This window comes from Melanaphis sacchari, unplaced genomic scaffold (assembly GCF_002803265.2).
Source record: "Melanaphis sacchari strain LSU unplaced genomic scaffold, SCAv2.0 Contig221_pilon_pilon, whole genome shotgun sequence".
Taxonomy (NCBI): Eukaryota; Metazoa; Arthropoda; class Insecta; order Hemiptera; family Aphididae; genus Melanaphis; species Melanaphis sacchari.
The window spans coordinates 1,441,886-1,465,471 of NW_020271098.1; the positions used below are offsets into that span (position 1 = coordinate 1,441,886).

The 23,586-nt window shown below is 24.3% G+C and overlaps 1 protein-coding gene across 2 annotated transcripts in view; it reads left to right on the forward strand.

Annotated features, from left to right (window-relative positions):
* The window catches only part of LOC112594218 (diuretic hormone receptor-like), a 72,735-nt gene extending 50,333 nt beyond the window's left edge, over positions 1 to 22,402 (forward strand). The window contains exons 12-13 of one of the 2 annotated variants that reach the window (XM_025338900.1): positions 12,907 to 12,960; positions 21,387 to 21,461. In XM_025338900.1, the coding sequence (XP_025194685.1) occupies positions 12,907 to 12,952 (46 nt within the window). In that variant the 3' untranslated portion in view covers positions 12,953 to 12,960; positions 21,387 to 21,461. Of the gene's footprint in view, positions 1 to 12,906; positions 12,961 to 21,386 lie in introns of both variants that reach the window. The other variant, XM_025338899.1, reaches the window with a different exon arrangement.
* Positions 22,403 to 23,586: the final 1,184 nt, after the last annotated feature.

Below are 23,586 nucleotides of genomic sequence, written 5' to 3' on the forward strand. Positions count from 1 at the left end.
AACCGTAACATTATGAAAATGACTGATAGATAGATTATAATAAAATAGTCGGCCAATACAGATATCATTTATCAGGTCATGTTCTAAATGACTATGCAAATCCATGTTTTTTGATTAATTGGTACTAAATTTTGAACATATATTATTTTGAATTCTGAGTGGATCTTAAGAGTATTAAAATAAAAATGATGGGTAACAGCTATTATATAAGAGAAAATATGTATGGCTGAGGTTCATAAAAACCAAAATTGCTTGACCGATTTTGAAGATTTTAGAAAATGGATTGAAACAGTTATTTTGGATGGCTTACTACTATTATTATTTACTTAAATTATAACCACATTATTACTTGCATTTGGTTATATGCATGAAAAAAAATCTTATTTGTTATTACTAGTTGTTGTAAGTGGATTGTTATTTCGGTTAACATTTAATAATACAGATAGTTTTTAACGTAAAATTTTAAGATGTTTTACATTATTTGTTATGATAATTAATGTAAAATATTTTTTAGTGATTGATAGGTTAGACTTAGTTTTATAATTTTAATTAACTGCGATAACTTAAAAAATATACATTATCAGTGATTTTGTGAATATAATAGGTATACTCGTATTAATATAGTTAATGCTTATAATATTGTTACGGATTCTGCAATAGTGTTGATAATTTATATCATAGGCCCCATAATAATATTGATAATTTATTGTAATACTTATATAAACGGATCATGTAATAATATTGATAATTTATAAGAGATATATTCACACAAGGTGATACATGATCCATGTAGGGAATGACACAGACAATTAGAAGCCAGGACGGATAGTGTGTGCATTGTATTATTTAATTAAGAAATTTAGACACAACTACACGGCTTGAACTTCTCAGAAAACATCGAAACTGTGAGAAGATAAGGGCTATCACTTATCAGAATACTAATCACGAAACGAGGGTGCACGTGTCATTGTAAATCACCCCCTCCGACGCCGACTCTCATTGTGTGTAGATCATTTATAAGCGCAACTTGGGCAAGATCTCGTCAGATGGTTAGGTATATCCAAGATGCTTAAAGGCCGGTTGTAACATCACTAATTGTCTTGATTATCAGTATTTTTGGAGTCAGGTCGTACACCGCTCACCAAAATATTGTACTTACAATAATGTATTTTTATATGTAAGTCTAAATTAAATAAAGATTTACTTTATATTTAATATATGAAGTATTTTCATTTCCGTGTTGATACATGAATCGATGTTGTTATCGGGACGCAACAATATAATTCAAAAATATTTTGTACCATATTTTAATTGTTCATTTTAACTTATAATTTTTATATTTTAAAAAATTATCTCGATTTGTAGAGAAATAATTTGAGTTTTCCAAATTACTTTTGTCTATTTTATTGAATGAAAAAAACTGTTGAAATGTTTGCTCATTACATGGTATATAAAATTTGAGGGTATTATTTGGTGTTTTGTACAGATTTTTATTTACTATATATTACAATGTTTATGACCTATGATAGTTTAAGTTTTTGTACTAATTATTCTAATCTTCATTACCTAGACGTTAATATATGATCAAACCCAATAGGAAAAGCTATTATCACACAAAAAAATACAATTTTTTTGATATTTTATATTTTTGGTAGGCGGATTTTAGGAAATAAGTATATGTACATGGTTTATATTTTAATATTTCATGTAATTTTTAAAAACGTATGTTTTGCGGTCGCTTATTAATAAATTCCTATTTCAGTCGATGAATTGATATTCGTCCAATGGCGGTTTGGTAAATGTTTTCGTCTCGGGAAATATAAATTAAACCGGCATCTCAAACATAAATCTCTCTCCTTACCCAAAAAGGCATTATTATTTACTTAAATTTCAAAATTTGTTTGATTAAGATATGAATGAAATAAAAATTTTTTAATTAAAACCATGGATTTTTATATTAGCCACAAAATATCTAGTTCAGTAATACTTTATTTTAAGCGTAAAGTTGTATTGTTATTTAGTTTATTTTGAACCTTGTTTTTTACTACGAGCATTGAGGAGAAGCTAATTTCACAAAGAAGAGTTGTTGTGAATGATATTAAAAATAAGAACGTTTTTCTAGATAGCGACGGATATTTGTTTTTAATCTTTATCCAAAACTCACCCAATTCCAATTTAGTGAATTCCATTTTCAAACTTTTGTCGCATGATAATTCTACCAGAGTCTCTTTTTCATTGTATAGTGTATAGTTAGTGTTCTAGTAGTGTCGTCTAAATTCAAAATGAATGGATTTCTCATCTAAAAAAAAAATACTTAATTATCAATTTATATAGCCAATTTTATTTTAGTGAAAATATCTCCGTGTTTACCTGTCATAGCTCAAGCACCGTCAGAACAAAAGCCAACTCACTATTTCCAATTTAATCCATTTTTAACAAAAAAAAAAAAAAAAAAGGTTTATCTTTTTAAATATTGCACCAATGATAGTTCATTGCCATACTTTCAACCCAGTGACTATGATTGTATTATTCGACAGTGATGTCATATCAAGTTGTTTAGCTAACAGTTAATTTAATCTACAAGTTACTACACCTTTTACCGCCGGTAAAATCAGTTTTTCACCAATGTTATGAGGTTTTCCACACTTTGCTATTCTTAAGCTTGCTAAAAATATGCTTCCACTATTTTTTTAGTACTACTGCTGAAAGATGATACAATTTTTTTTGTACTATTCATCTCAGATAATTTTCAAACACGATATTCTTTTGGTTTATTTTTTTAAATCGAATGTTTTTTAATAAGATGATGTTTTAATAAAGATGGTTTTATACTTTGGTTCAAAAGAATTTCAAAGTAGATAATACGTTTAGGCCAAGTTATGTACAACTGTAAATAATGTAGTAACTACATTATTCATGTATCACACAAAATGCTAATGTAAAATTTTCTATACATAATTATATGATAGCTTATAAATAGTATACTTAAAGAAAGAGAAACTTTACAACTTTAAATGCTATAATTTTATAATATTCTAGCGTGAAATTTTTTCTAACAAGATACTTGCAATGCTTTGGTGTGTCTACAATCATTTTGATAAATAAATTGATTTGTATGATCTTCAAAAAAAATCATTTAAATTTATAATAATTGATATTGATAGATAGTTTTTAATACAACGTACTACTTATTTTTATGTTATGATTTGACTTTACGTAAATTTTAATAAATATTATCAATATATAATCTAAGTCAATATTAGTTGTTATTATCAGTAATAAAATAGTAATAAAATAATACCTAAATATTTATCCTTTAAATATTTTATGCTTATTTTACAAAACTATAACTTTTTTGTGATTATATAATAATATAGTGGCCTAACAAGAACCAAATTTTCTGATACACCAATCCTCCACTGTAATTTGTTGTTCAAAAAAGCAACTAGAATAATAATTATTTTGATAGAACAAAACATACATTTTTCGCGTCAACTTCTATAGAAATAAGACAACGATACGCAGTAAATAGGTATTCAAAAAAGTATAACCACAAATTGTAATTAAATTCGAATTTCGAGTTATTTATCATGACATTTTAACTATAAATATGTTTTCTTCTTAATTCAGTGTTGGCGAAATACTACGGAAGATTTTATTTTCGGGATAACGTTATTGCTAAAAAGCATATATTATAATATGTTGTGTTATAATATAATATTGCGATAACCAGAAAACATATATCTATTCGCTTATCGTTTCATGTGTTTTTTTGTTGGTTAGAATTAGAGTAAATGATTTTACTATCTATAATGTTCAATAATATTTACGTATAATAATTTATATAATCTAATGTGTGTACAATATATTGTATGGTTATATAAAAATGTATTCATAAAATATGCAGAGGTGATCTAAGATTTCAACTTGGTCCAATTATCTAGTTATTATTTAATGATGAACAAAATTTCAGCCTAAAGTATGAAATAGGCCCTAATTTGCATCTCCTAGTCCCATGGTCACATTGGTCAGTCTACCTCTGTTATGCTATACTAAAAACTAAAGTTAACAACGTAAAGTGATTAAAAATAGTAACTTTTATTTATTTATTTTAGATTTGTTTTGCAATGAAGTAAGTTTGTTAAGGTTTATTTTTGTGTTTAACATCACCTTAAAACAGTAAAACGTTTCAACCTTGAATTTTGATGGTGGTCCTAGTAGTCAATACATTATTTTTCAAAATAATCAGGAAAAACTATGCAATTTACAGAAAAATATGAATACTACGCAATAGAAATTTTCTTTGAATTTTTGTTGTAACTTAAATTTAAATAATATATATTCGTGTATTTTTCATCAAATTATATTTATCTTAGGACACAATTTACGTCTAAAAACTTAGTGGTACATTTTTTAATATATTATAGAACTCATTTAAATCAATCAAAAAATTTTTGTAGTTAATTTGTTAGACAACTTATTGGACAATAATTTAAGCGTTATGAGGGGTTTTACGAAGTTTACTCCAACAGTTAAAAATTTGTCTAACATCTTAAAAACAATCTAAAATTTTCCACAGTGATGTTTTTTTGTAAAATTCGTAATATTTGTTAAATTTTGGTTTATTTTATTTGTAATTTTTTAAAAGTTTCGCTAACTTAATACCAAATTATTAGCTAATTTTTCTAAAAACTAGGGATTATAAATACATTTTGTCCGGTTAAACAATACTATAGCTTTGCCACTGACATACCATTGTTGAGCTATTGTGAAATGGTAGAATATGTAACATTGTATACACACTATGTATATAAGCTACTCGTATGTATAGTCTCCTTGTAAAAATTTATAGCTTCAGTTGGACAGCATAGATATCCATCTAATAGTTTCGTGTTATGATGTGTGTGTGTGTGTCATATTAACTGACAACCGTTAACTGACTGTCTGTCCAGTGTTCAGAATGTTATATTTTATATATTTTACAAATACAAAAGATATGTATGTAATTTATTCAAGTCAACAGAATATTATACATACAATTAGCAAATACTATTTTCATTTTTTGTTCTAAACCACAAAGTAACAAAATATGTATATGAGCCCCTTTTGACAGTGAGTGAATATATGAACATGTGCAAGTTAAGCTAATGTATACGAAATGTTGGCTTTTGCCCATTAGGTTTTATTGTGAAAACTGCAAGAGTAATTTTTGTAAGCAACAGTATAAAAAATATTTTATATATATTTTTGTATATTAGTAATAATGGCATGTTATCAAAATAAACGAACGTATAGCGTTAGGTTACAATGGTTTTACGAGTTTCATTAAAAATTTAAACTTAACAAAAATTTAAAATAAAATAGGTACATTGTATATGTGCATATAACTTAACGACAATTTAAATATTTAATGGTACTTGCAATGTTATTTTTCTTATAAATTTTTAACATTTCATACAATAAAAATTTATGCAAATGAAATTCTTCTCCAAGGAATTGTCAATGAAGAAAATATTATATTATTTAAGATATTGCACTAAATTATTAAATCGCTAGAATATTTTAAATATTATTTTTTTTTATTAAACTGAAATAAAATTTAAGCATTGCAAAGTAAAATTAAACTTTTAATGATCTAAATAATATTTTTTTTGATTCATATAGGTATAAAAAAAAATTTCTGTGGGTAGATACATGAATAAGTTAATAGTTAAACATATTTATTTGTGCAAAACATTTTATATTTTTCATACAAAAACCTTTCCATTTTTGTTTTATATATAAATATACATTTTTTAGTGATTGGTGAATAAAAAAAGAAGAATAAATCTTCGTTATTTGTTAATTATATTATGTTGCAATCTTAAATTTTAAACATTTATTTGAATATCTTTGGTTAATTGATGAAAAATAAAAAACGTATCATGAAAATTGCATGAATGGAAAATGTATGTAGCCTTTAATAATTTACTATAGTTTAATAAGTAAATAATATGAATGTACTTATAATAATTTAATTAAATATTATTGTTATTGACTGTATAAGTATAGCTGTTTTTATTTCCTTTTTAATAATTATATATTTCAACATATTTTAACATTAAATTAATATACTAGACGACTTCTGCATATTTCACTTAAGTATAGTTAGGCACTTATTATATTTGTGCATATTATGTACCTACATTTATTATCTCCAATATAAACTAAATTTATTGGAAATACCTATTATATATCATTAAAACCGTGTACAATGTACATGGACACAAGGTGTGAGTAAATAATAATGTGCTATTTATTTATAAAATAAATTGAAATGGTAAGTATTATTATACTAAATACTTTTATATTTATTTTTATCAGTGAAAAATTGATATAAACCTTTTTAAATTTTTTCAAATTATAGGTTTTCCATAATATAATATTTGTTAATATTTGAATATTATATGATTCGTATCATATTATTATATAGATATTTATGTGTATAGAATTATGTAATATTGTGATAAAATAAATATATTTTGGTAATATAATAAAATAATAATAAAACTAAATAGGTACTTAATAGTATGGACGTTTTGTTATGATCAACTAAAGACATTTTTGTTTATTTGCTTAGAGCTAATTTTTATGAACTTTTGTAAAAACTTCTCGTTTACTATTACCGTAAATTACCACATTTTACTATTTAATTTAACATCACATTTTTTGTTGAATTTGAATAGCCAATGATTATTTAAAAACTATTAGCTGTGAACATGATTGGACCCATAAACATTAATTGAAAGAATATAAGTATTTTATATTAAAATATCCTTTACTGCATTTTTTATGTAAGTAAAAATATTATTTTTTTTTTTTTTAAATACTTTATTTATTTATTTATTTAATTACTGGTATGGTTTGCACTAACCTCTTAGCCTAATACAAATAATATAAACTTAAATTAAATTAGTTGAAAACCCTTTTTTTGTGTCATCAATTAAATTCTTTTTTTTTTTTACAATTTTATGATAATTTGAATTATCTTCTGATTCGATTATCTAAAACGTAATATTAAAGACGTCACTATTTATGTTACCTTTGAATTATGTTGAAAAAAAAATGTCTAATGAATAGATACTTTCAATCTCATTAGGTATCTACCTATTAATGAACAAGATAGGTATATATATAATTAATCAGGTTAAAAATACATAAAGTTATATGTGAAATACAAAAAACTTAAATATATAAACCTATATTGATGTATTTATGTGGGATATTATGGGCTGCATAAAATTGCTATGTTTACAAATATTTAATTTAGGATAATAATTTATGTGATATAAATATTTTGTATCAATCAATATTAATTCAAAGAAAAATTAATTAATTTTTGAATATCATTCACTGGTAAATGTAAAAAAAAAATTTTTCAAATGGTTTACTCTGTTACAAATTGATTATCAAGTATAACCCAATAGTATATAGCTACCCAATACCAAACATCTTGTAATTCAATATTTAAAATCAAAATATTGAATAACAAGAGTATAATGGTAAATAGATGTATAAATTTCGAAGGATTTATATAGTAAAATGTCCATCACATAACCCTTTTATTGAGTAAACGAGAATCTGTTTATAACAGATATGTGATCGAACTATTGTCAGTATTCAGTGTAATGCAAAAGTATATATGGTTTTATTTGCATAAAAAATATTTATACATGATAACATAGGAAAAAATAAATATTTTTGGATAATATATTAATATTCTATTGTCAAGGTTATTGTAACTGGTAACTGAATATTATAAGTACCTACTACATAAAGATACATTGTATGATAATACAATACCTTATAAGTTATTACCATATTATAACGAAACAGAATACAAGTTCTAAAGTAAAAAGATTCAATACTTAAATATTTTACAATATTTGTTTATTTTAATTTTAATTAAGTATTTATTTTATACTATAAACTTTATATCCCTATATATGTGACTTGTAATACGTTAAATGCTATTGTTACATTTATAAGTTATAATTAATATGTGGTCATTTGTCATTATTACATCGCCATCGTGTATTAATTTATTTAAGGCAAATTTTAAAGTTTTTTTCGGAAAATAATAATTACAGCACTTTTTTTAGAATTCAATGATATATATATATATATCAAAACAAATTATTGTCATAGCCCATATTTTATTATAAATTACATTATATCTATTTATTTTTTGTTTATTAGAAGCAATTTTATAGGTTGTTATTATATACATTCGTGTATACAATATGTACTTCGTATAAAATGTAGATAACTTATGACAATTTTTGAAGCTGATACATATTATTATATTGTTTTCATTACATTTTGAAAATTTTTTCATATTATGGTTATTTATTTATAAATCATTGATATCTAGCTAATATAAACTTTTATTAAATACAAATTTCATTGTAGGTAAAATATTAATTTATTTTAATTTCAAAATTTATTATTTTAAATAATTTTAACGATATAATATTATATTTCTTCAAGGTTAAATACAAAATCAAAAATAAATTATAACCATTGTACATATTTAATTAAATCCTCCAAAATGTTTTTCTTAAATTAAAGCATGAAAATAAAATGAGAGTATTGAAGTTTTTATAATAAACTTTAAATTAAATTAGACATTTAAAATAATATACCTATTGCTCATTGCTCATTGAATATTATATGAAACAGCATGCTTATATTATAAAATAATTGAATAATATTTATGACATATGGTTTTACAGATTAAAAAAAAAAAAATAGTTTATTTATTAATTAATTTTAATTTATAAAATTAAATGATCGCAGTTACTCAATCATTTCAAAGTTTTAAACTAATTATACAGATATTTGATATTTTCAGAACAAATTTGAGAATTGTTTTTCATTTTTACAAAATAAAATTAATTCAAATTTTATTTTGTATTTTAATTAATTAATTCAAAAACATTATTAAAAACGATTAGTTAATATTTGCCTTTTAACAGTGTTCGATAATTCTTAAATCAACAAAATTATTTCATAATTGAGTGAAAAATAAATCAATTAATATTAATTAGCTTTGGGGTATAGAAGTCTTGTAAAAAATATAGTTCTGGGTATGAAACAATTTGTAAAAATAAAAATGGATAAAACTATGATTTAGGTCCGTAATTATACCCAAGTTTCTTACGTTTATATTCTCTTGAAAATCAATGGTTCCTTACTTAATAATTAAGTTAAAAAATTCTTACAAAAATAATTGGAAGTTATTTTTTACTACATTAGAATTTAATTTTTATCTACGTATATATATGTCTTATATATCAGGCGTAATCCTTTACTACTCGAGTTTCTATAACTTTTTGTGTTAAATTATTAACTTGAAGTTATTTATTTTATTTTTATTTATTTATTTCAATGCATTTAATGTTTAATGGATAGAGTACAAATTCGAAACGATTTATTTTAGTGTTCAAGTTTAGTGTAATATATTTTGCCCTCAAATCTTGATAATATTTTTAATTTATTTTTTTCACATTTTTAAAATGAATATTATACATTTTTAGTGTTTTTTTCTAGCTTTATAAATCGAGCAATTTTTTCAATAAAAATGTTCATTTCTGACCAACTACTTTTTTTTTGATGATCACATATCTTTTTATTCATTTTTACTCTTTAAAAAAAACTTATCTTTTAATTTTCTAATTATTGGTGAACTTATTTTTAAGGTAAGAATTAAACGACATTGAAGTTTTAGTAAAAGTCAGTACTATTTATGTATAAAATGTACCTATATAATTATATATATTGATTCATATTATATTGAGTTGTATACATTTACTTTATGTATCATTATTTACTTAGAAATACAAGTATATTTTTTTACTTATTTAATATAAATATATTTTTATAGCGATTATTGATATGTTTAGCAGTTACTAAATCTTAAATCTTCAGCTGTGTTATGTTTACCTTTTCCTTCTCTGATTATAAAATTAGAATGCGAATTGTATTAAACCAAAAATATTTTATGCAAAAATGTTAAATGGCAATCTTAGATATTTCATTAATAAAATATTAGTGGAATATAGAAGTTATAAAATTGATCCTATTTTAAGAAGAATTCTATCTCCTACATTAATCGAAGTTCCACTACAATTAACAAATGTTCTAACAGATCTCATAGCTTTAATAGTAATCTTCTTCTTTATCTAATACTGACAGTACTTTTAACACAGATAGCTAAAGTTTAGTAATCACATAATTACTATAATTTCTCTCCTTATATTTATAGCTATAACAGACCAAATATTGCTCTTATAATAGAGTCATACTTAACCGAAAACTCTTATATAATCTTTCCTAGTTACAATTATATGATCTGCACTAAGATAAAACACATTACCAACCCTTTATACAAATTTCTTACAATCGTGTGATAAATTCGTCACACTGAATTATAGCGATGTTACATTCGAAACTATTTACAACTGTCCTTAAAAACATAAATTTTTATTGCAGTAGTTCAATATGTACTTTCTTCTTTATAGATATTAAATAAGTGTACTTAGAAGTAATAGATTTAACTGTGTGGGTACATAAATATAAAACATTATGAAACTTTCGAAGATATAAACTTCTAGGAAATTTGCTCCATAAAATACAAATATAAAATAATTTATATATAAAAAAAAAGTTTTTAATTAAACACAATTATTCAATAATTAAATATTGATTGAAGAATATCAAAACCAACACATTAATTTATTCAAAACAATTTAACGACAAATTGATACAATGTTATAAACCTTTAATCAGGTTCAAGCATCAATATATATACAATATACCTACATAATATAAAATTGTTATCAATCCTATTTATCAGTAAAATCGTCAAGTTTTAAATGTTAAATCAGATATTTTACACGTAACTTTTATTTAAGTCAGAGTCTCTTGAGAAACAATTTTGACTCCTCTCTTTTACGATAAAATCTTTAAGCTAGCTAACTTTTAAAAACCCTCTAGCCGCAGACAATATAGTTATTCCTATCAAAAACTTACCAACTTGACAAAGAAAAACTATCCATCTGATTCTCTAAATGGCACATTACAGTGATTACATTTGTACATATAACATTTTTCCTTAAGAAAAATATCTAATATAACATTTAAGGACATATTAGTTCTAAATATTTTAGAAAACAAATATTTAGGAATTATTTTTTACATTAGATTTGCTTTAAATCCTTTTACTATAATATACGTACGAAAAAAATTATTGTTTAGCAATATAAAATGCTTATTTTATGATCTACTTTTCAAGTCTTTAGAACATAAAACTAAACATTTAAAAAAATTATATTTTATGCTTTATGATGTCCAAGTAAAATAAAATCTATCAAAATTGAAGTTTTTAAATTCTAAACTTTCAGTTTTGTGTACTTATGCCCTTGGAATGTCACGAAATTTAAAATCGAAATCAATCATCCTATTCCTCTTATTAATAAATTAACCACATAAACTATGCTTGGAAATCGACCCTACCGTCTTAAAAGATAGGTACCGTAATATTTTAACCTTTTATTAAAGTATGTTTTTTTGTAGAGTCTTCTTATGCAACTGTAAATAACTTGTTAAATTATTTATTACTGGTTCTGATATAACTTTTATATCTTCTTATGCAACACAAAAAAAACATCTTTTCACCGTGTTTTAGTATTATTCATAAATAATTTAGAAAATGTAGTTGTTGATTGCCATTTTCACTTTTATTTTTGGGTTACACGCTTGGTATTGAAAATAAATAAATAAAATAGGTTTTACATCAACATGTAGGAATATATTATTTTACTATTCAGTATCTAAATCAATAAGATCTCATTGTGATATACTATGGTGTTAATTTTGGTAATATATTATTACTTATAATCTATCGTTATTAATCGGATAATTGAATATACAAGTGGTAGATACGCAGAACAACAAACTATTGTCTATTATTCGATAATTCATAGAAACACATATATTGGTAGTTGGTGTAGATTATTATAAATATCAGTTTAATGCTTGTTGGAAAATTCCCGTGAAATATGGTTTTATATTTCCGTACGTAATGTATGGAGTATCTAAAATAGTGTACAATAAACTCGTTTGTTTAATTAATCCGTGGAGACATTTGTTGCCATGGATTATGTGAAATTTCTAATAGCACGAAAATAAAAGTAATATGTGGAATCTAAAAACAATTATCATGCACACTGCACATAGTTACTGAGTGTTTTTTCTCAGCAGTTTTTTTTAATTTTAAAGTATTATAGGTACTAATAATATGAAATGTTAGCAATGTAGACTATATAATAGTTTATCTTATTTATTTTTATTTTTATTTTTGATCATTTCTCAATCGGTTTTAATTATATATGTGTTAATTTATGAAATTATGAGTATATTTTATATCGAAAATATATTAAAATTTAAAAACAATTAACTGTTAGAGTGATACTTCATATAGTCTGTAAATCATGATTATTTTAATTTAAAACATGTCGCAGTTAAATGGTATAATTAATATAAATACCTATAACTTATAAACTAACAAAAAATAAAATAAAATATTTATTGTTTATTTAAAAAAAAAATGTTCTACATATATAATGCACTAATTTTTTGAATATTTAGCTTAAAAAAAATATGTTTACTTTATTATAATGTGTATTAAAATAAATAAATTCGATTTAAGTTAATTATCAGTTAAAGTTCACAGATAATTTTAGTATCGAACACAATTTGAGTAAAAATATTATTATTTATTCAGATTATATTGTAATTTTTGTATGGTTTGATACGATAGGAATCGGTAGCATGTTGCAATAACATTCCATTTTAATGTTTTAGGCCCAGTGTTCACATAGGTGAACAGAAAACTACAGGATGCGCCTAGAATATAAGGTAGGCTTTTGCCTAGAGTGAATGCACTTTTGATACATACTGCTTTGTACATTTAAAGCTTATGATAATGCTGATTTTTTTTTTTATCACATTTCAGCGCATTTAGAATGAGATATTTAACAAATAACATCTGTATAATTTGTGTTGCAGTTGGATATTGTTAAAATATTATATTACGAGTATATAATTTGAAATATCTAATTAATTTGTTTTGTGTGTATTTTCCGTTTGATGTTTATAATTATGCTTTATTTGAATTGATTGAAATAGGCTTGAGCTCTGTTAACTCCAACTGAGATAGTTGTTCAATTAGTATTTTTAGTATTATCAAAACAATAATGAAGTGTACATTTTACTTTTAAAACTCGCTATAATTAGATACCTAGCTAAAAATGTTCATAAATTAATTATTTGTTTATAATATATTGAAGATTATACATAATAAATGTTCAATATAAATTATAGTTTTGAAATAAAATGTATTACGATTTCAATTATTAAGTAGAATGTGGCGTGAAGTTAGTTAATTATTTTTAATAATATTAAGATTGTTAGGGGTATTATTTGTTGTTTTATATAAAACTACTAATATCCATTTTAATGTATAATATTGTATAAAAATCATTGATCAATAAGAATAGTATGTTAAGTCTGAATGTGTCTTTTAAAAATTCTATTTCATACAATTTAAAAAGTTGTACACGCATTTTGCAAAATAGCATAAGAAATGTAATAACAACAACCCATATATTATTTTAAATGTTTAACTCTATATCATATAGTTGAATAATATCTATTAAAATTAATATTTCTGATTTTTAGATATTTTAATGTTAAATTACAAAGAGTAATGAAATATTTCTGAAAATTAATAAAAATTCGTGATTAATACAATAACTGAAATCAAAACAATAAAAAATTGTCTTGATGAATTATTGTTAAAACCATTAACAATTAATAATTATTTATTAATTATTAATCATGTAGATTTTATTTGAATTTCTGTAATTGCAGTAAATATATTTAATACATTAATTGGTACTTTTAAACATCATATTTAATATAATGAAAAATTAATACAAACATGATTTGTACTTTGTAGTACTGGTATTTACTTAGAGATGTATTGTAAGAATTAAATAACTTAGTATTAAATGTAGCAAAAAAAAAAAAAAAAATGTTTACATTTTACCAGATTTGAATATAAATAGATATTTTTAAGTTTGATAGAAGATTGGTAACTATGCAAATTAAAAAAATAGTTTATATCTAACATGATATGAAAAGTTGACAAAAAATTATTGAATAATACTTAGAAATATCAATTTATTATAATATTGTATACACTTACAAACAGTTAACATAAAATAACACACTTATAATTATTAACATAGTAAATTATTGATAGATTATGGTTAACTACATTTTTAGAGCACTGTATGCTTGGATACAGAAATCACTGAAGTAATCGTATGGAAAACTTGTTATTTTAGATTTGGAACTAAATGAGAAAAGCTATTGGTTTTACTATTATGTGGTTTTTACAATTTATTTTTTATTCTTTACTTTTTTTTAGGGTTGTAAAGTTATTCAAAAGTTTTATGTGAACTTTCGGTTAGACTGAAAATTGATCATAAAGTCAGAGGTTGAAGTTGGTTGGAAGGTGGGGGGTTGTCTCTCTACTACTTTTTAAAGTCTATCTCATTATTTTGTCCAAATAATACATTCTTTCTCGATAATTTTATTATATAAAAATTATATTTTTTAATTTTTTTTTTTTTAATTTTACAATTATATAATGATATTTATTGAATATAAATATATTTTTATTATTTTTTTTTTTTAAATAAGAAACAAGTATCTTTTCCTTGTTTGGATTTTATAACGTGACTCTTAGATTTTGTTTAAATGTAATTTTTTACAACTCTATATAATAAGATAATATAAATACAATGGTTCTAGAGACTTAAGTTATTGATATAAGTTTATGAGTAATTTATCTCTATAATGGTATAATGAATATTATTAGTGTTTACTGTTTATAAATTAAAAATACACACATATGATACATGAAACTAATTTTTAATTATTTGTATGTTCAATAAAAATATTACGGACTAAACGAGTTTCTATATCGATAAGTATAATACACGGGTAATATATCTATTTAAGATAAAATAGTGTATAGTATGATTATTTAGTGGGTACATATATTAGTTCAGATTAAATATTTCTTCTAAATTTATGGGCAGAAAAAAGTTTAAATTCATAAAAACCATCAATGCTTACGAATATTTTTATTAGTAATTTAACAGGTTTTTTTTTTAATTATCCTTGCCCTAATATATGCATTTGTTTAAAATTTTTTATTATAAAAATCAATACTATAATATTAAAAAGAACTAGTCTAGAAAAAGTTCACTTGCTTAGAAAACTAATAAATGAAATAATATTATTTATAAAAAGTTAAATAAACCAATTAAATAATTATGATATAGCAAGTAAAGATTATGTAAATATATTAGTTAACAAATATAGGTAAATACTAACAAAATATGAGATGTATGTATATGTTTAAATGATTTCTATGCTACTATGCAGTATTATTATTATATGCTTAATTTCAAAAATAGATTAATCTGTAAATAAATTATAAGTTAAATAAAAATTTGTAAATTTTATGAGATAATATTACTTTAGAAATAACTTATGAAAATCAACTATCGGTGAAAATTTGACATAAATTGTGTCCTGTATGCAATTCGTTTAAAAAAAAAATATGTAATTTATCTTGATACACAATTTGTGTGCGCCCGAAAATATGTGGTTAAAATGTGAAACATAAATGTATTCTATACCTAAAATTTTATTTTGAAAAAGGGTATAGAAGTCTAACTTACCTCCATCCTTCTTCTAACATTTGTGTATAGGTGTATAGCTAATAATTTATAAGAAATATGCATTATGTAAACAAGATATTCTTTCTTCTATTTCGAGTCACTTATACGAATGCTTATTGTACAATATAGAGTTTTTTTGATGGTTTGAAATTTAAATCGAAAAATGATTGAGCAAAACCTTAAAATATTTTAGTTTAAGTATATTATTTATATATTATAAAATATAATACTATAAGTACTTTTAAATGATTTGCAACACAATTATTTCAACGGTATGCCGTTATAAATTATATAGTTGATTTCAGAAAATTAAATAAATAATAATTAGTATTTTGTTTTTATTTAAAAGAATAAAATATGATTTAGGTAGAGGTAAATCTCTCTCCCTCAAACGCATGCCGGAATGAGTAAAATATGATCGAGTACATTTTTCATGATATATTTTTTACATTAAATTCATTTTATTTTTGTGCGATATCACCAAATATTATAGAATTTACAGCTATTTGTAGGTAACTTATGAAATGATATAAATTTGTAAAACAACAAATGGTATAGAAAACTTCAGTAAAATGTACAACATCCAATTTCATAGAACTCGTTCAGAAACAAATTCATGTTGTGATATTAGCGGAGATCCAAATTAAAACGATGAAAAAAATGTGTTTTATCACATTAAAATTTAAGAGCTGTTTATAAAAAGGCTCTTTCCAACTTTTTGATTTAAAACGTATTTGAGCTGTTAAATAGAAGATTCACAAAATATTTGATATATTTATCAAAGCTATTTATTCCAAGAAAATTTTCGATTTAGATTATTAATAACAAGTTTAACTTAACAGTATTTTATATTAAACTATACGTGTATACACTACACTTATTCATTTTCCATTTATTTATTGAATACCATTTTATTAATTTTAATGATATGAACAGGAGTCTCGAGGATAACCAAATTTGTAAAAGTATAAAGAATCAAATGGTTTAGACACGTGGTAAAAAGGTCAGATTTAGAGTACCTAAAAGTGGCAATTGAATGGAAATCTATAAAGAAGAGATCAAGAGAACGTCTCAAAAAGCGATGGATAGATTGAACAAAACAGGACTTAGAGAAATTAAGGATACCAAATTGAGAATAGTAGAAGGAGGTGTCGGTTGCGTCAAAAGCTCTTGTAAAGTTAAGATGTCAGAGAGTGAGAGAAAGAGGGAGGAAGAGAGGGAGAGAGAACAATTTTAAAAATGAATGGTGATAGTTAATTTTAGTACCTATTATGAGCTTATAAAAACTGGTCAATCAGTAAGTAAAGTTTGAATTCAATTAAATTCTAACCATAAGATATGGTTAGATTTTATTTTTAAACCTGATGATAATGATGTATAATGTTGGAACCATCATATGTAGTAGGTTGTAGGTATGCAATTACGTCGTATTTAAAAGATTATTTTGTTAAAATTTAAATACGAAATCTTATTCTCTAAAAGATTAACCATATAAAATCAGCTAAATATGATAATCACTTAATAAAATTAATACCTAGTTATAGGCGATATACATTATGTCCGCGCGTTATTCCCATTGCGTGTTTCACGTTTGTAGTTTTATCTTGATTTTTTTAATGGATATTGTTGTTATTGTAATTTGCATTTAATCGATTATTTAATCGAAATCGCTCGTTATAAATAAACGTGTTAATTTCAATGCGTGTATTAACGGATATGTATGAATCTTTATAGCAACAGTCCAATTTCTGTCAAAGAAAAGGGTTCAAATTAGGTATATAAAAATAGACGGTAGAAGAATATATCGATCGGAAGATCGGTTAATCACTTTATAAGTATATAAAGTTAGACGTCTACCAATATTAGAAAGCTAGTGTAAACACATTCGTATTCTGCTGACCGTAAATTATAATATATATATATACACGCGAATTGTCGTTTTTAACGTCACTCGAACTCAAAAGCTTTTTGCTAGGTTATATTTTGTAAAGTTGTTGTGGTTGTTGTTACGTGTCCATTACAACCACAATAATTTATGTTCAGAAAATCAGATGTAAGGTATTCCAAAACTACATAGTTATCGTGTGTATACTACACTATGTACCTACGTGGTGATCTTCATTTAACTGATTACATACATTTTACTAGTCAATTTTTTCGAGTGTTATGTATTTTTAAATATTTATATTACTATTAATCACATTTTTACAACCTTTTTAGGTTTTTTTATATATTTTTATATAAAAGCAGAATACTTTTTTATTAATGTTGATGTATAAATATTGAATTATATTGAACAAAAAGTTTTTTTTTTCAATAATTGTTTAAAGTTTGGGTGAGTGGAATAAAATAGCACACACCCCTTTAAACTTGTGGTTAACCACTCCAAAATCTAAACTTTAAATGATTATTAATAAAAAAAATACCCAGTGTTTAATATATATTCATCAAAGTTTTTATAAAAGTATTCTGCTTCTGATTGTGAAAAAATTAAATATTGAATCCAGTTAAATGGAATACTCTGTATTATATTAATTATATATAAAAACATATTATAATTTGCGCTCGACATTTGCTACTGCTGTTGAAAATTATTAAAAATACGTTAAGGGGAAAAACCTAATGACACGTCATATTATTTTTTATCGATATAAAATTTTTTCCGAGAGACAGAAAAATTTCATTGGTTCTAATACTCGTGACCAACCATAAAACCAAACGTAACAGATTAGATTTTTATAATAACGCCCGGTTGTTAATAATTTCTGTCCTCGCAACGACGGTATTATCCCGAGGCCCATGTAGAAACATTACGGTGTGTTTATGCAAATTACCGAGGAATTATTTTATTTTTTTGATCTTTCAAACATGCTTCGGCCTATATAGGTGTATAATTTATATCACAAAATATATCTATATTCTGTATACATGCGTAATTAAATACATCGGCGTAAGTTGTTATGTTTATAATATACATGGTCGTATCTAATACATTTTTATCGCATCTCAATGATAATATTACTAATAGGTAAATATGTAATATATAAATGCATGTATTATGTTATTATCATTAGACGTTTGACCTTAACATTCACCAATTAAATTATCGACCATCACTTCCGAAAATTCTAATTCGCATAATAATAGTCTGGCAAGGCGTTCCACTGGTTCCTACTCATTAAGTCATCATTTCATACTATTTATATATATATTATATATACTTCGGAGGATACGGGTTTTGAGTTATTAGAACTATTTCCAACTTAACATATTAACACCTTAAATTCGTATTATATAAATGTATATAATTTTCGTGTTTTCAACGATTTCACGTATCCGAAAGAACAATATTGCACTTGAAATAATTCCATAAGTAAATTTTTGTGTGACCACCGCTGAATAACGTACTTTCGGTTATGGATCGGTAGTCGAGTAATAATATACATTAATTGACATACAACTCAATACAACCGCGGTAGTTTTTTTCGTTTTTAAATTATTATCATCATAATATTAGTTTTAAAACTTTTAGAAAAATTTATAAAAAAATAAAAATGATTATTTTTTAAATTGTTTATACACTTCAACTGCTATAGTTATTGACGTTTCAAATAACGACGCATTGTATTTTATGTCATATTAAAATTAAATTAAAGTATAATACACACTGTAATTTTTATTTCGTTTGTTTGCAATTAAAATATCTCTTTAATACATTACATTTTTTGAAAAACTATGTCTCTTTGAGGAATTTAAGAGAGTCGAAGTCATCTCTGGATTGAGTGATAATGTTTAGCACAATTTGTAGGAGAACATCAATGTATATTTAAAATTTTTCGTCTAAAGGCATTTAATTAGCAGGTGTTAGACTGTATTTGTGCTATTTATTTTTGCTATAGATACTTGTGGATATATAATGTGAAAATAATTTTTAGTCTATTGATTATTGTATGGACTCTGCATGGAAACGAAATCGCCATTTTTTTAAGGAAGGGAAAATTTATAAAATTCAAATATAAATATTTGATAAAAAATATCAAGTATGAACTGTTGATTTTTGAGTTATGTCAAAAAAAAAAACAAACTCATATTTGTCGAAAATTACTTAGTAAAAATATCCGTTTTTCTTTATTTTTTTTTCAAGTAATTATGAAAAACATTATCTATTTTAAATTCAAAGCTGGGCGACGAGTATAATATAATTAATATATCATAATATATTAATACTCTTAATATATCAATTCTTAAATTATAAATTGTCTATAATATAATGTTTCATGTATATATATATATATATATAAATATTTAGAGAAAATTGTAATATATTATATATAATCTGGTCTGTTGTGATGTATAATTTAAATATACGTTTATGTTTTCACATTTATTAGAGATAGAAAATTAATTTTTATGATCAATTTTACATGATATTTAGTATTTTTAAAAATACTAAAAATTCTCGATTTTATTTTTATAAATCTCCAAAGGTACGTCTAGATAATTATTTTAGTATTTAGTGTGACCCGTGTGATGAATGTAATTGATTGAAAAAATGTAATGTGGATAAAAAGTAGTTAAAAGTTAACACTTTTTGATTAGGCGCTTGTATTATTTGTTATCAATAATCATTTACATTAACTTTTTTTAATGATGAAAATTCATTTAAGTAACATCAGAGTACATACAATATGTATAGAATAATGTCGGAAGAACTATCAAAAGAGTATTGGTTTCAAGCGCTTAATTTATTTGATCAATAATCTCTTCTCTGATATTATAATATTTATCGGGGGAGAGCAGTCAATTTCGATACCAATCGATAGCTTGTATTTTTCAAAACTTTTAATATACAGCTAATATTAATAATCTGTGTTAAAGGTGTTGAAGGAAATAGCTAAAAAATTATTCAGCACAATATTTCTTGTAACTCAAATAATTTCAATCGTATATTTTATTTTGTTTTTCAACGATTTCGCGAACGAAGATTTTCCAGTGAAGTGTGTATAACATTTTCGTGATAATTAAAACTGTTCAAAACTGGTCATTTTTTTTACTATCGAGTTTTCAATGAGGTACTTTTGTAAATCACTAAAAACTATCATGACGTACTTATCGTATATAACATACTTATAGTAAGTGTCCAAAACCAGATTGTAAGCCATTTGAAAATGGTAATTCATGTACTGGTACGTGAATATATCATATTATGTAAGTGAATAAACTTTACACTGACACACACACACACATATATGAACATACACATCACATAATATAATATAAGACACTAAAACCGGGGTCGGATTGGAACCTACACAATCAGCATTATAATTATCGATATTCAAATTCCATTGCGACAGCCGACAATAGCGACTACTCGTACACCTATATATTACGAAATGCCGACTCATACATCAGCTAAATCTTCTTAGCGCCATTGTCGTCCGCGATGAACGTCGTTAATTATTGTATTGTTGCCGTTGTCGTTGTATACTGTTAATCGAATTTCGGCCGTGTTTATGTTTTCAGGTTGGCCCGGCCATCGATCATCGCGGATTCGGTCATGAACAAAGGCAAGAGGGCCTCGACCGTCAGCAGTTCGACGACGATGACGTTCATCGTGTCTAACGGGTCGGGCGGCGTGTTGCTATCGAACGCCTGTCAAAATCGCATGTTGAACGTTGCCTCCGAAAATATCGTCTAGAAAAAAAAATCCGCAAATATATATATAACATTTTAAAGGTCCAACGTTATCGTTGTTAGTAAACAACTAGTGTGTCTATTCGTCCCGCAGCTGTCTCCTCGCTATTAGTATAAAAGTTCTTAACTGGTAAACCCATTATTACCTCAGACCCTACGCGTGTCACTTTTATCACCACAATCCCACATTTCTCGTATGTACCATATTTATTACACGCAATTACTGTGTGACGTGTGTAATGTGTATATGTATACGTGCTTGTGCGTGTGTGTGTTGTGTGTGTGTGTGTGTGTGTGTGTGTGTGTGTGTGTGTGCGCGCGCGCATTCATAAGACTTTTGTTTTGTAAAGCGCCATTGCTAAGACCTGCGGCGGGCTTAACAATGATTTCGATTTTACGCAAATCATAATATGCATAATGGTAAAAACAAAATATAAGTCAAAGCCGTGTAAAGTAACATACCCAATAATAAATAATAATATTTTTTTCTGTACGGATATTGTGATGGGACTTTTCAAACGTCCGTAATTTAAACGCAGTTCAAAAACTATTGCTCATGATGTTGGTAACCTTTAATACTCATTCTATTATTGTATTGAACTACCCACCTATATTACGAAACCATTGGCGAAAAAATACATAATATGCCTTTTTGTAAACAGTTTATTAACTATCTACTCACGCAGAACGTACATTTTTAGATTTTTAAATATCACTAATTTTATAAATCACAAAACAATATTCTGACGATTATTCTCGCAAAACTATTCTAACATTCGAAGAACATAGTATTATAACAAGCAATATTTAAATTTAAAGTTATCCGAAAAAAATATATTTTAACATTTAAGCAGTAATATTTTACAATTTTTCAAGATACTATAAATTTTACTTTCGATATATTTTCAAACGCATTTTTATTTTAATTAAAAATGAATACCTTGAGTAAGTTTATCACTTTTAACAAACAGCTTCAGTATTAACATTTAAATTAGAAAAGAATTAAAATTTATCGATTTAATTAATGTTTTTATTTATTAATATAAATACTAAATAATTAACGTTTGGATTTAATTAAAAATCTATTGACTAACAATGAAAAAAACTACATAATGTTTTTTGTCTATAGTACTTATATTCAAAAAATAACATGCACAATTTATATATTTTTCAAATAGTCGTATGGTTAATAATATATCTTCATATTTTTTTTTTATGTTAATGTAATTTCTACTAAAATATCTATTTATATTCTAGACGTCTTATAGCTCGACTTTTTTTTAATGTTTGTACTATTTAATCACGAAATAATAAAATTGCATTTATGTATGTATATCATAACTAAATATGTGTGTAATGTGCAAAACTTAAATTTAAAAATAGGTTATTCTATGATACCTTTTGTAAATACTTTTTAAATAATTTAAAAAAAATAATAGATAGTAAATCATTAATCGTTAACTATAATAATATAAGTATTTTGGTGACTAAGTGGTTAATAACACATCATATCTTTGCTGCAACTTGATTTATGTATTAAATTTAAATCGGGGTACAGTCAATTGGTCGTATGACTTTCGTCGTGGTAAAATTGATCGTCTGAAATTAACCGTTTCAGAAATTAGTATATAAGTATATAATTAATATATATTAGTAATAAAAATAATATTTTATCGTAATTTGTCTTAAAAGAATTTGTAGTAACATGTGTGAAAATATAGGTTATAAAAAATAATATGTGTGAAAAGTATTATAAGTTATGATATATATTCATCAATTAATGTTCTTCTATTAAACATTTTACATATTGCTTAATCGTTTCAGTAGTGTCATTATATTTCTTCCGTTTTCTAGGGATTTCTGCTCCAGTACAATATTGGACCATTTTCAGACGGTTTAGCCTGACAGTTTAAATTCGTACATACTGTTATTCAACTTATTATCGCAAAATGTATAATAATGATGTACCTATATATTACGTTCTTAAATCAATATCCATGTTTTGCTGCGAAAATATACTTCGACCAAT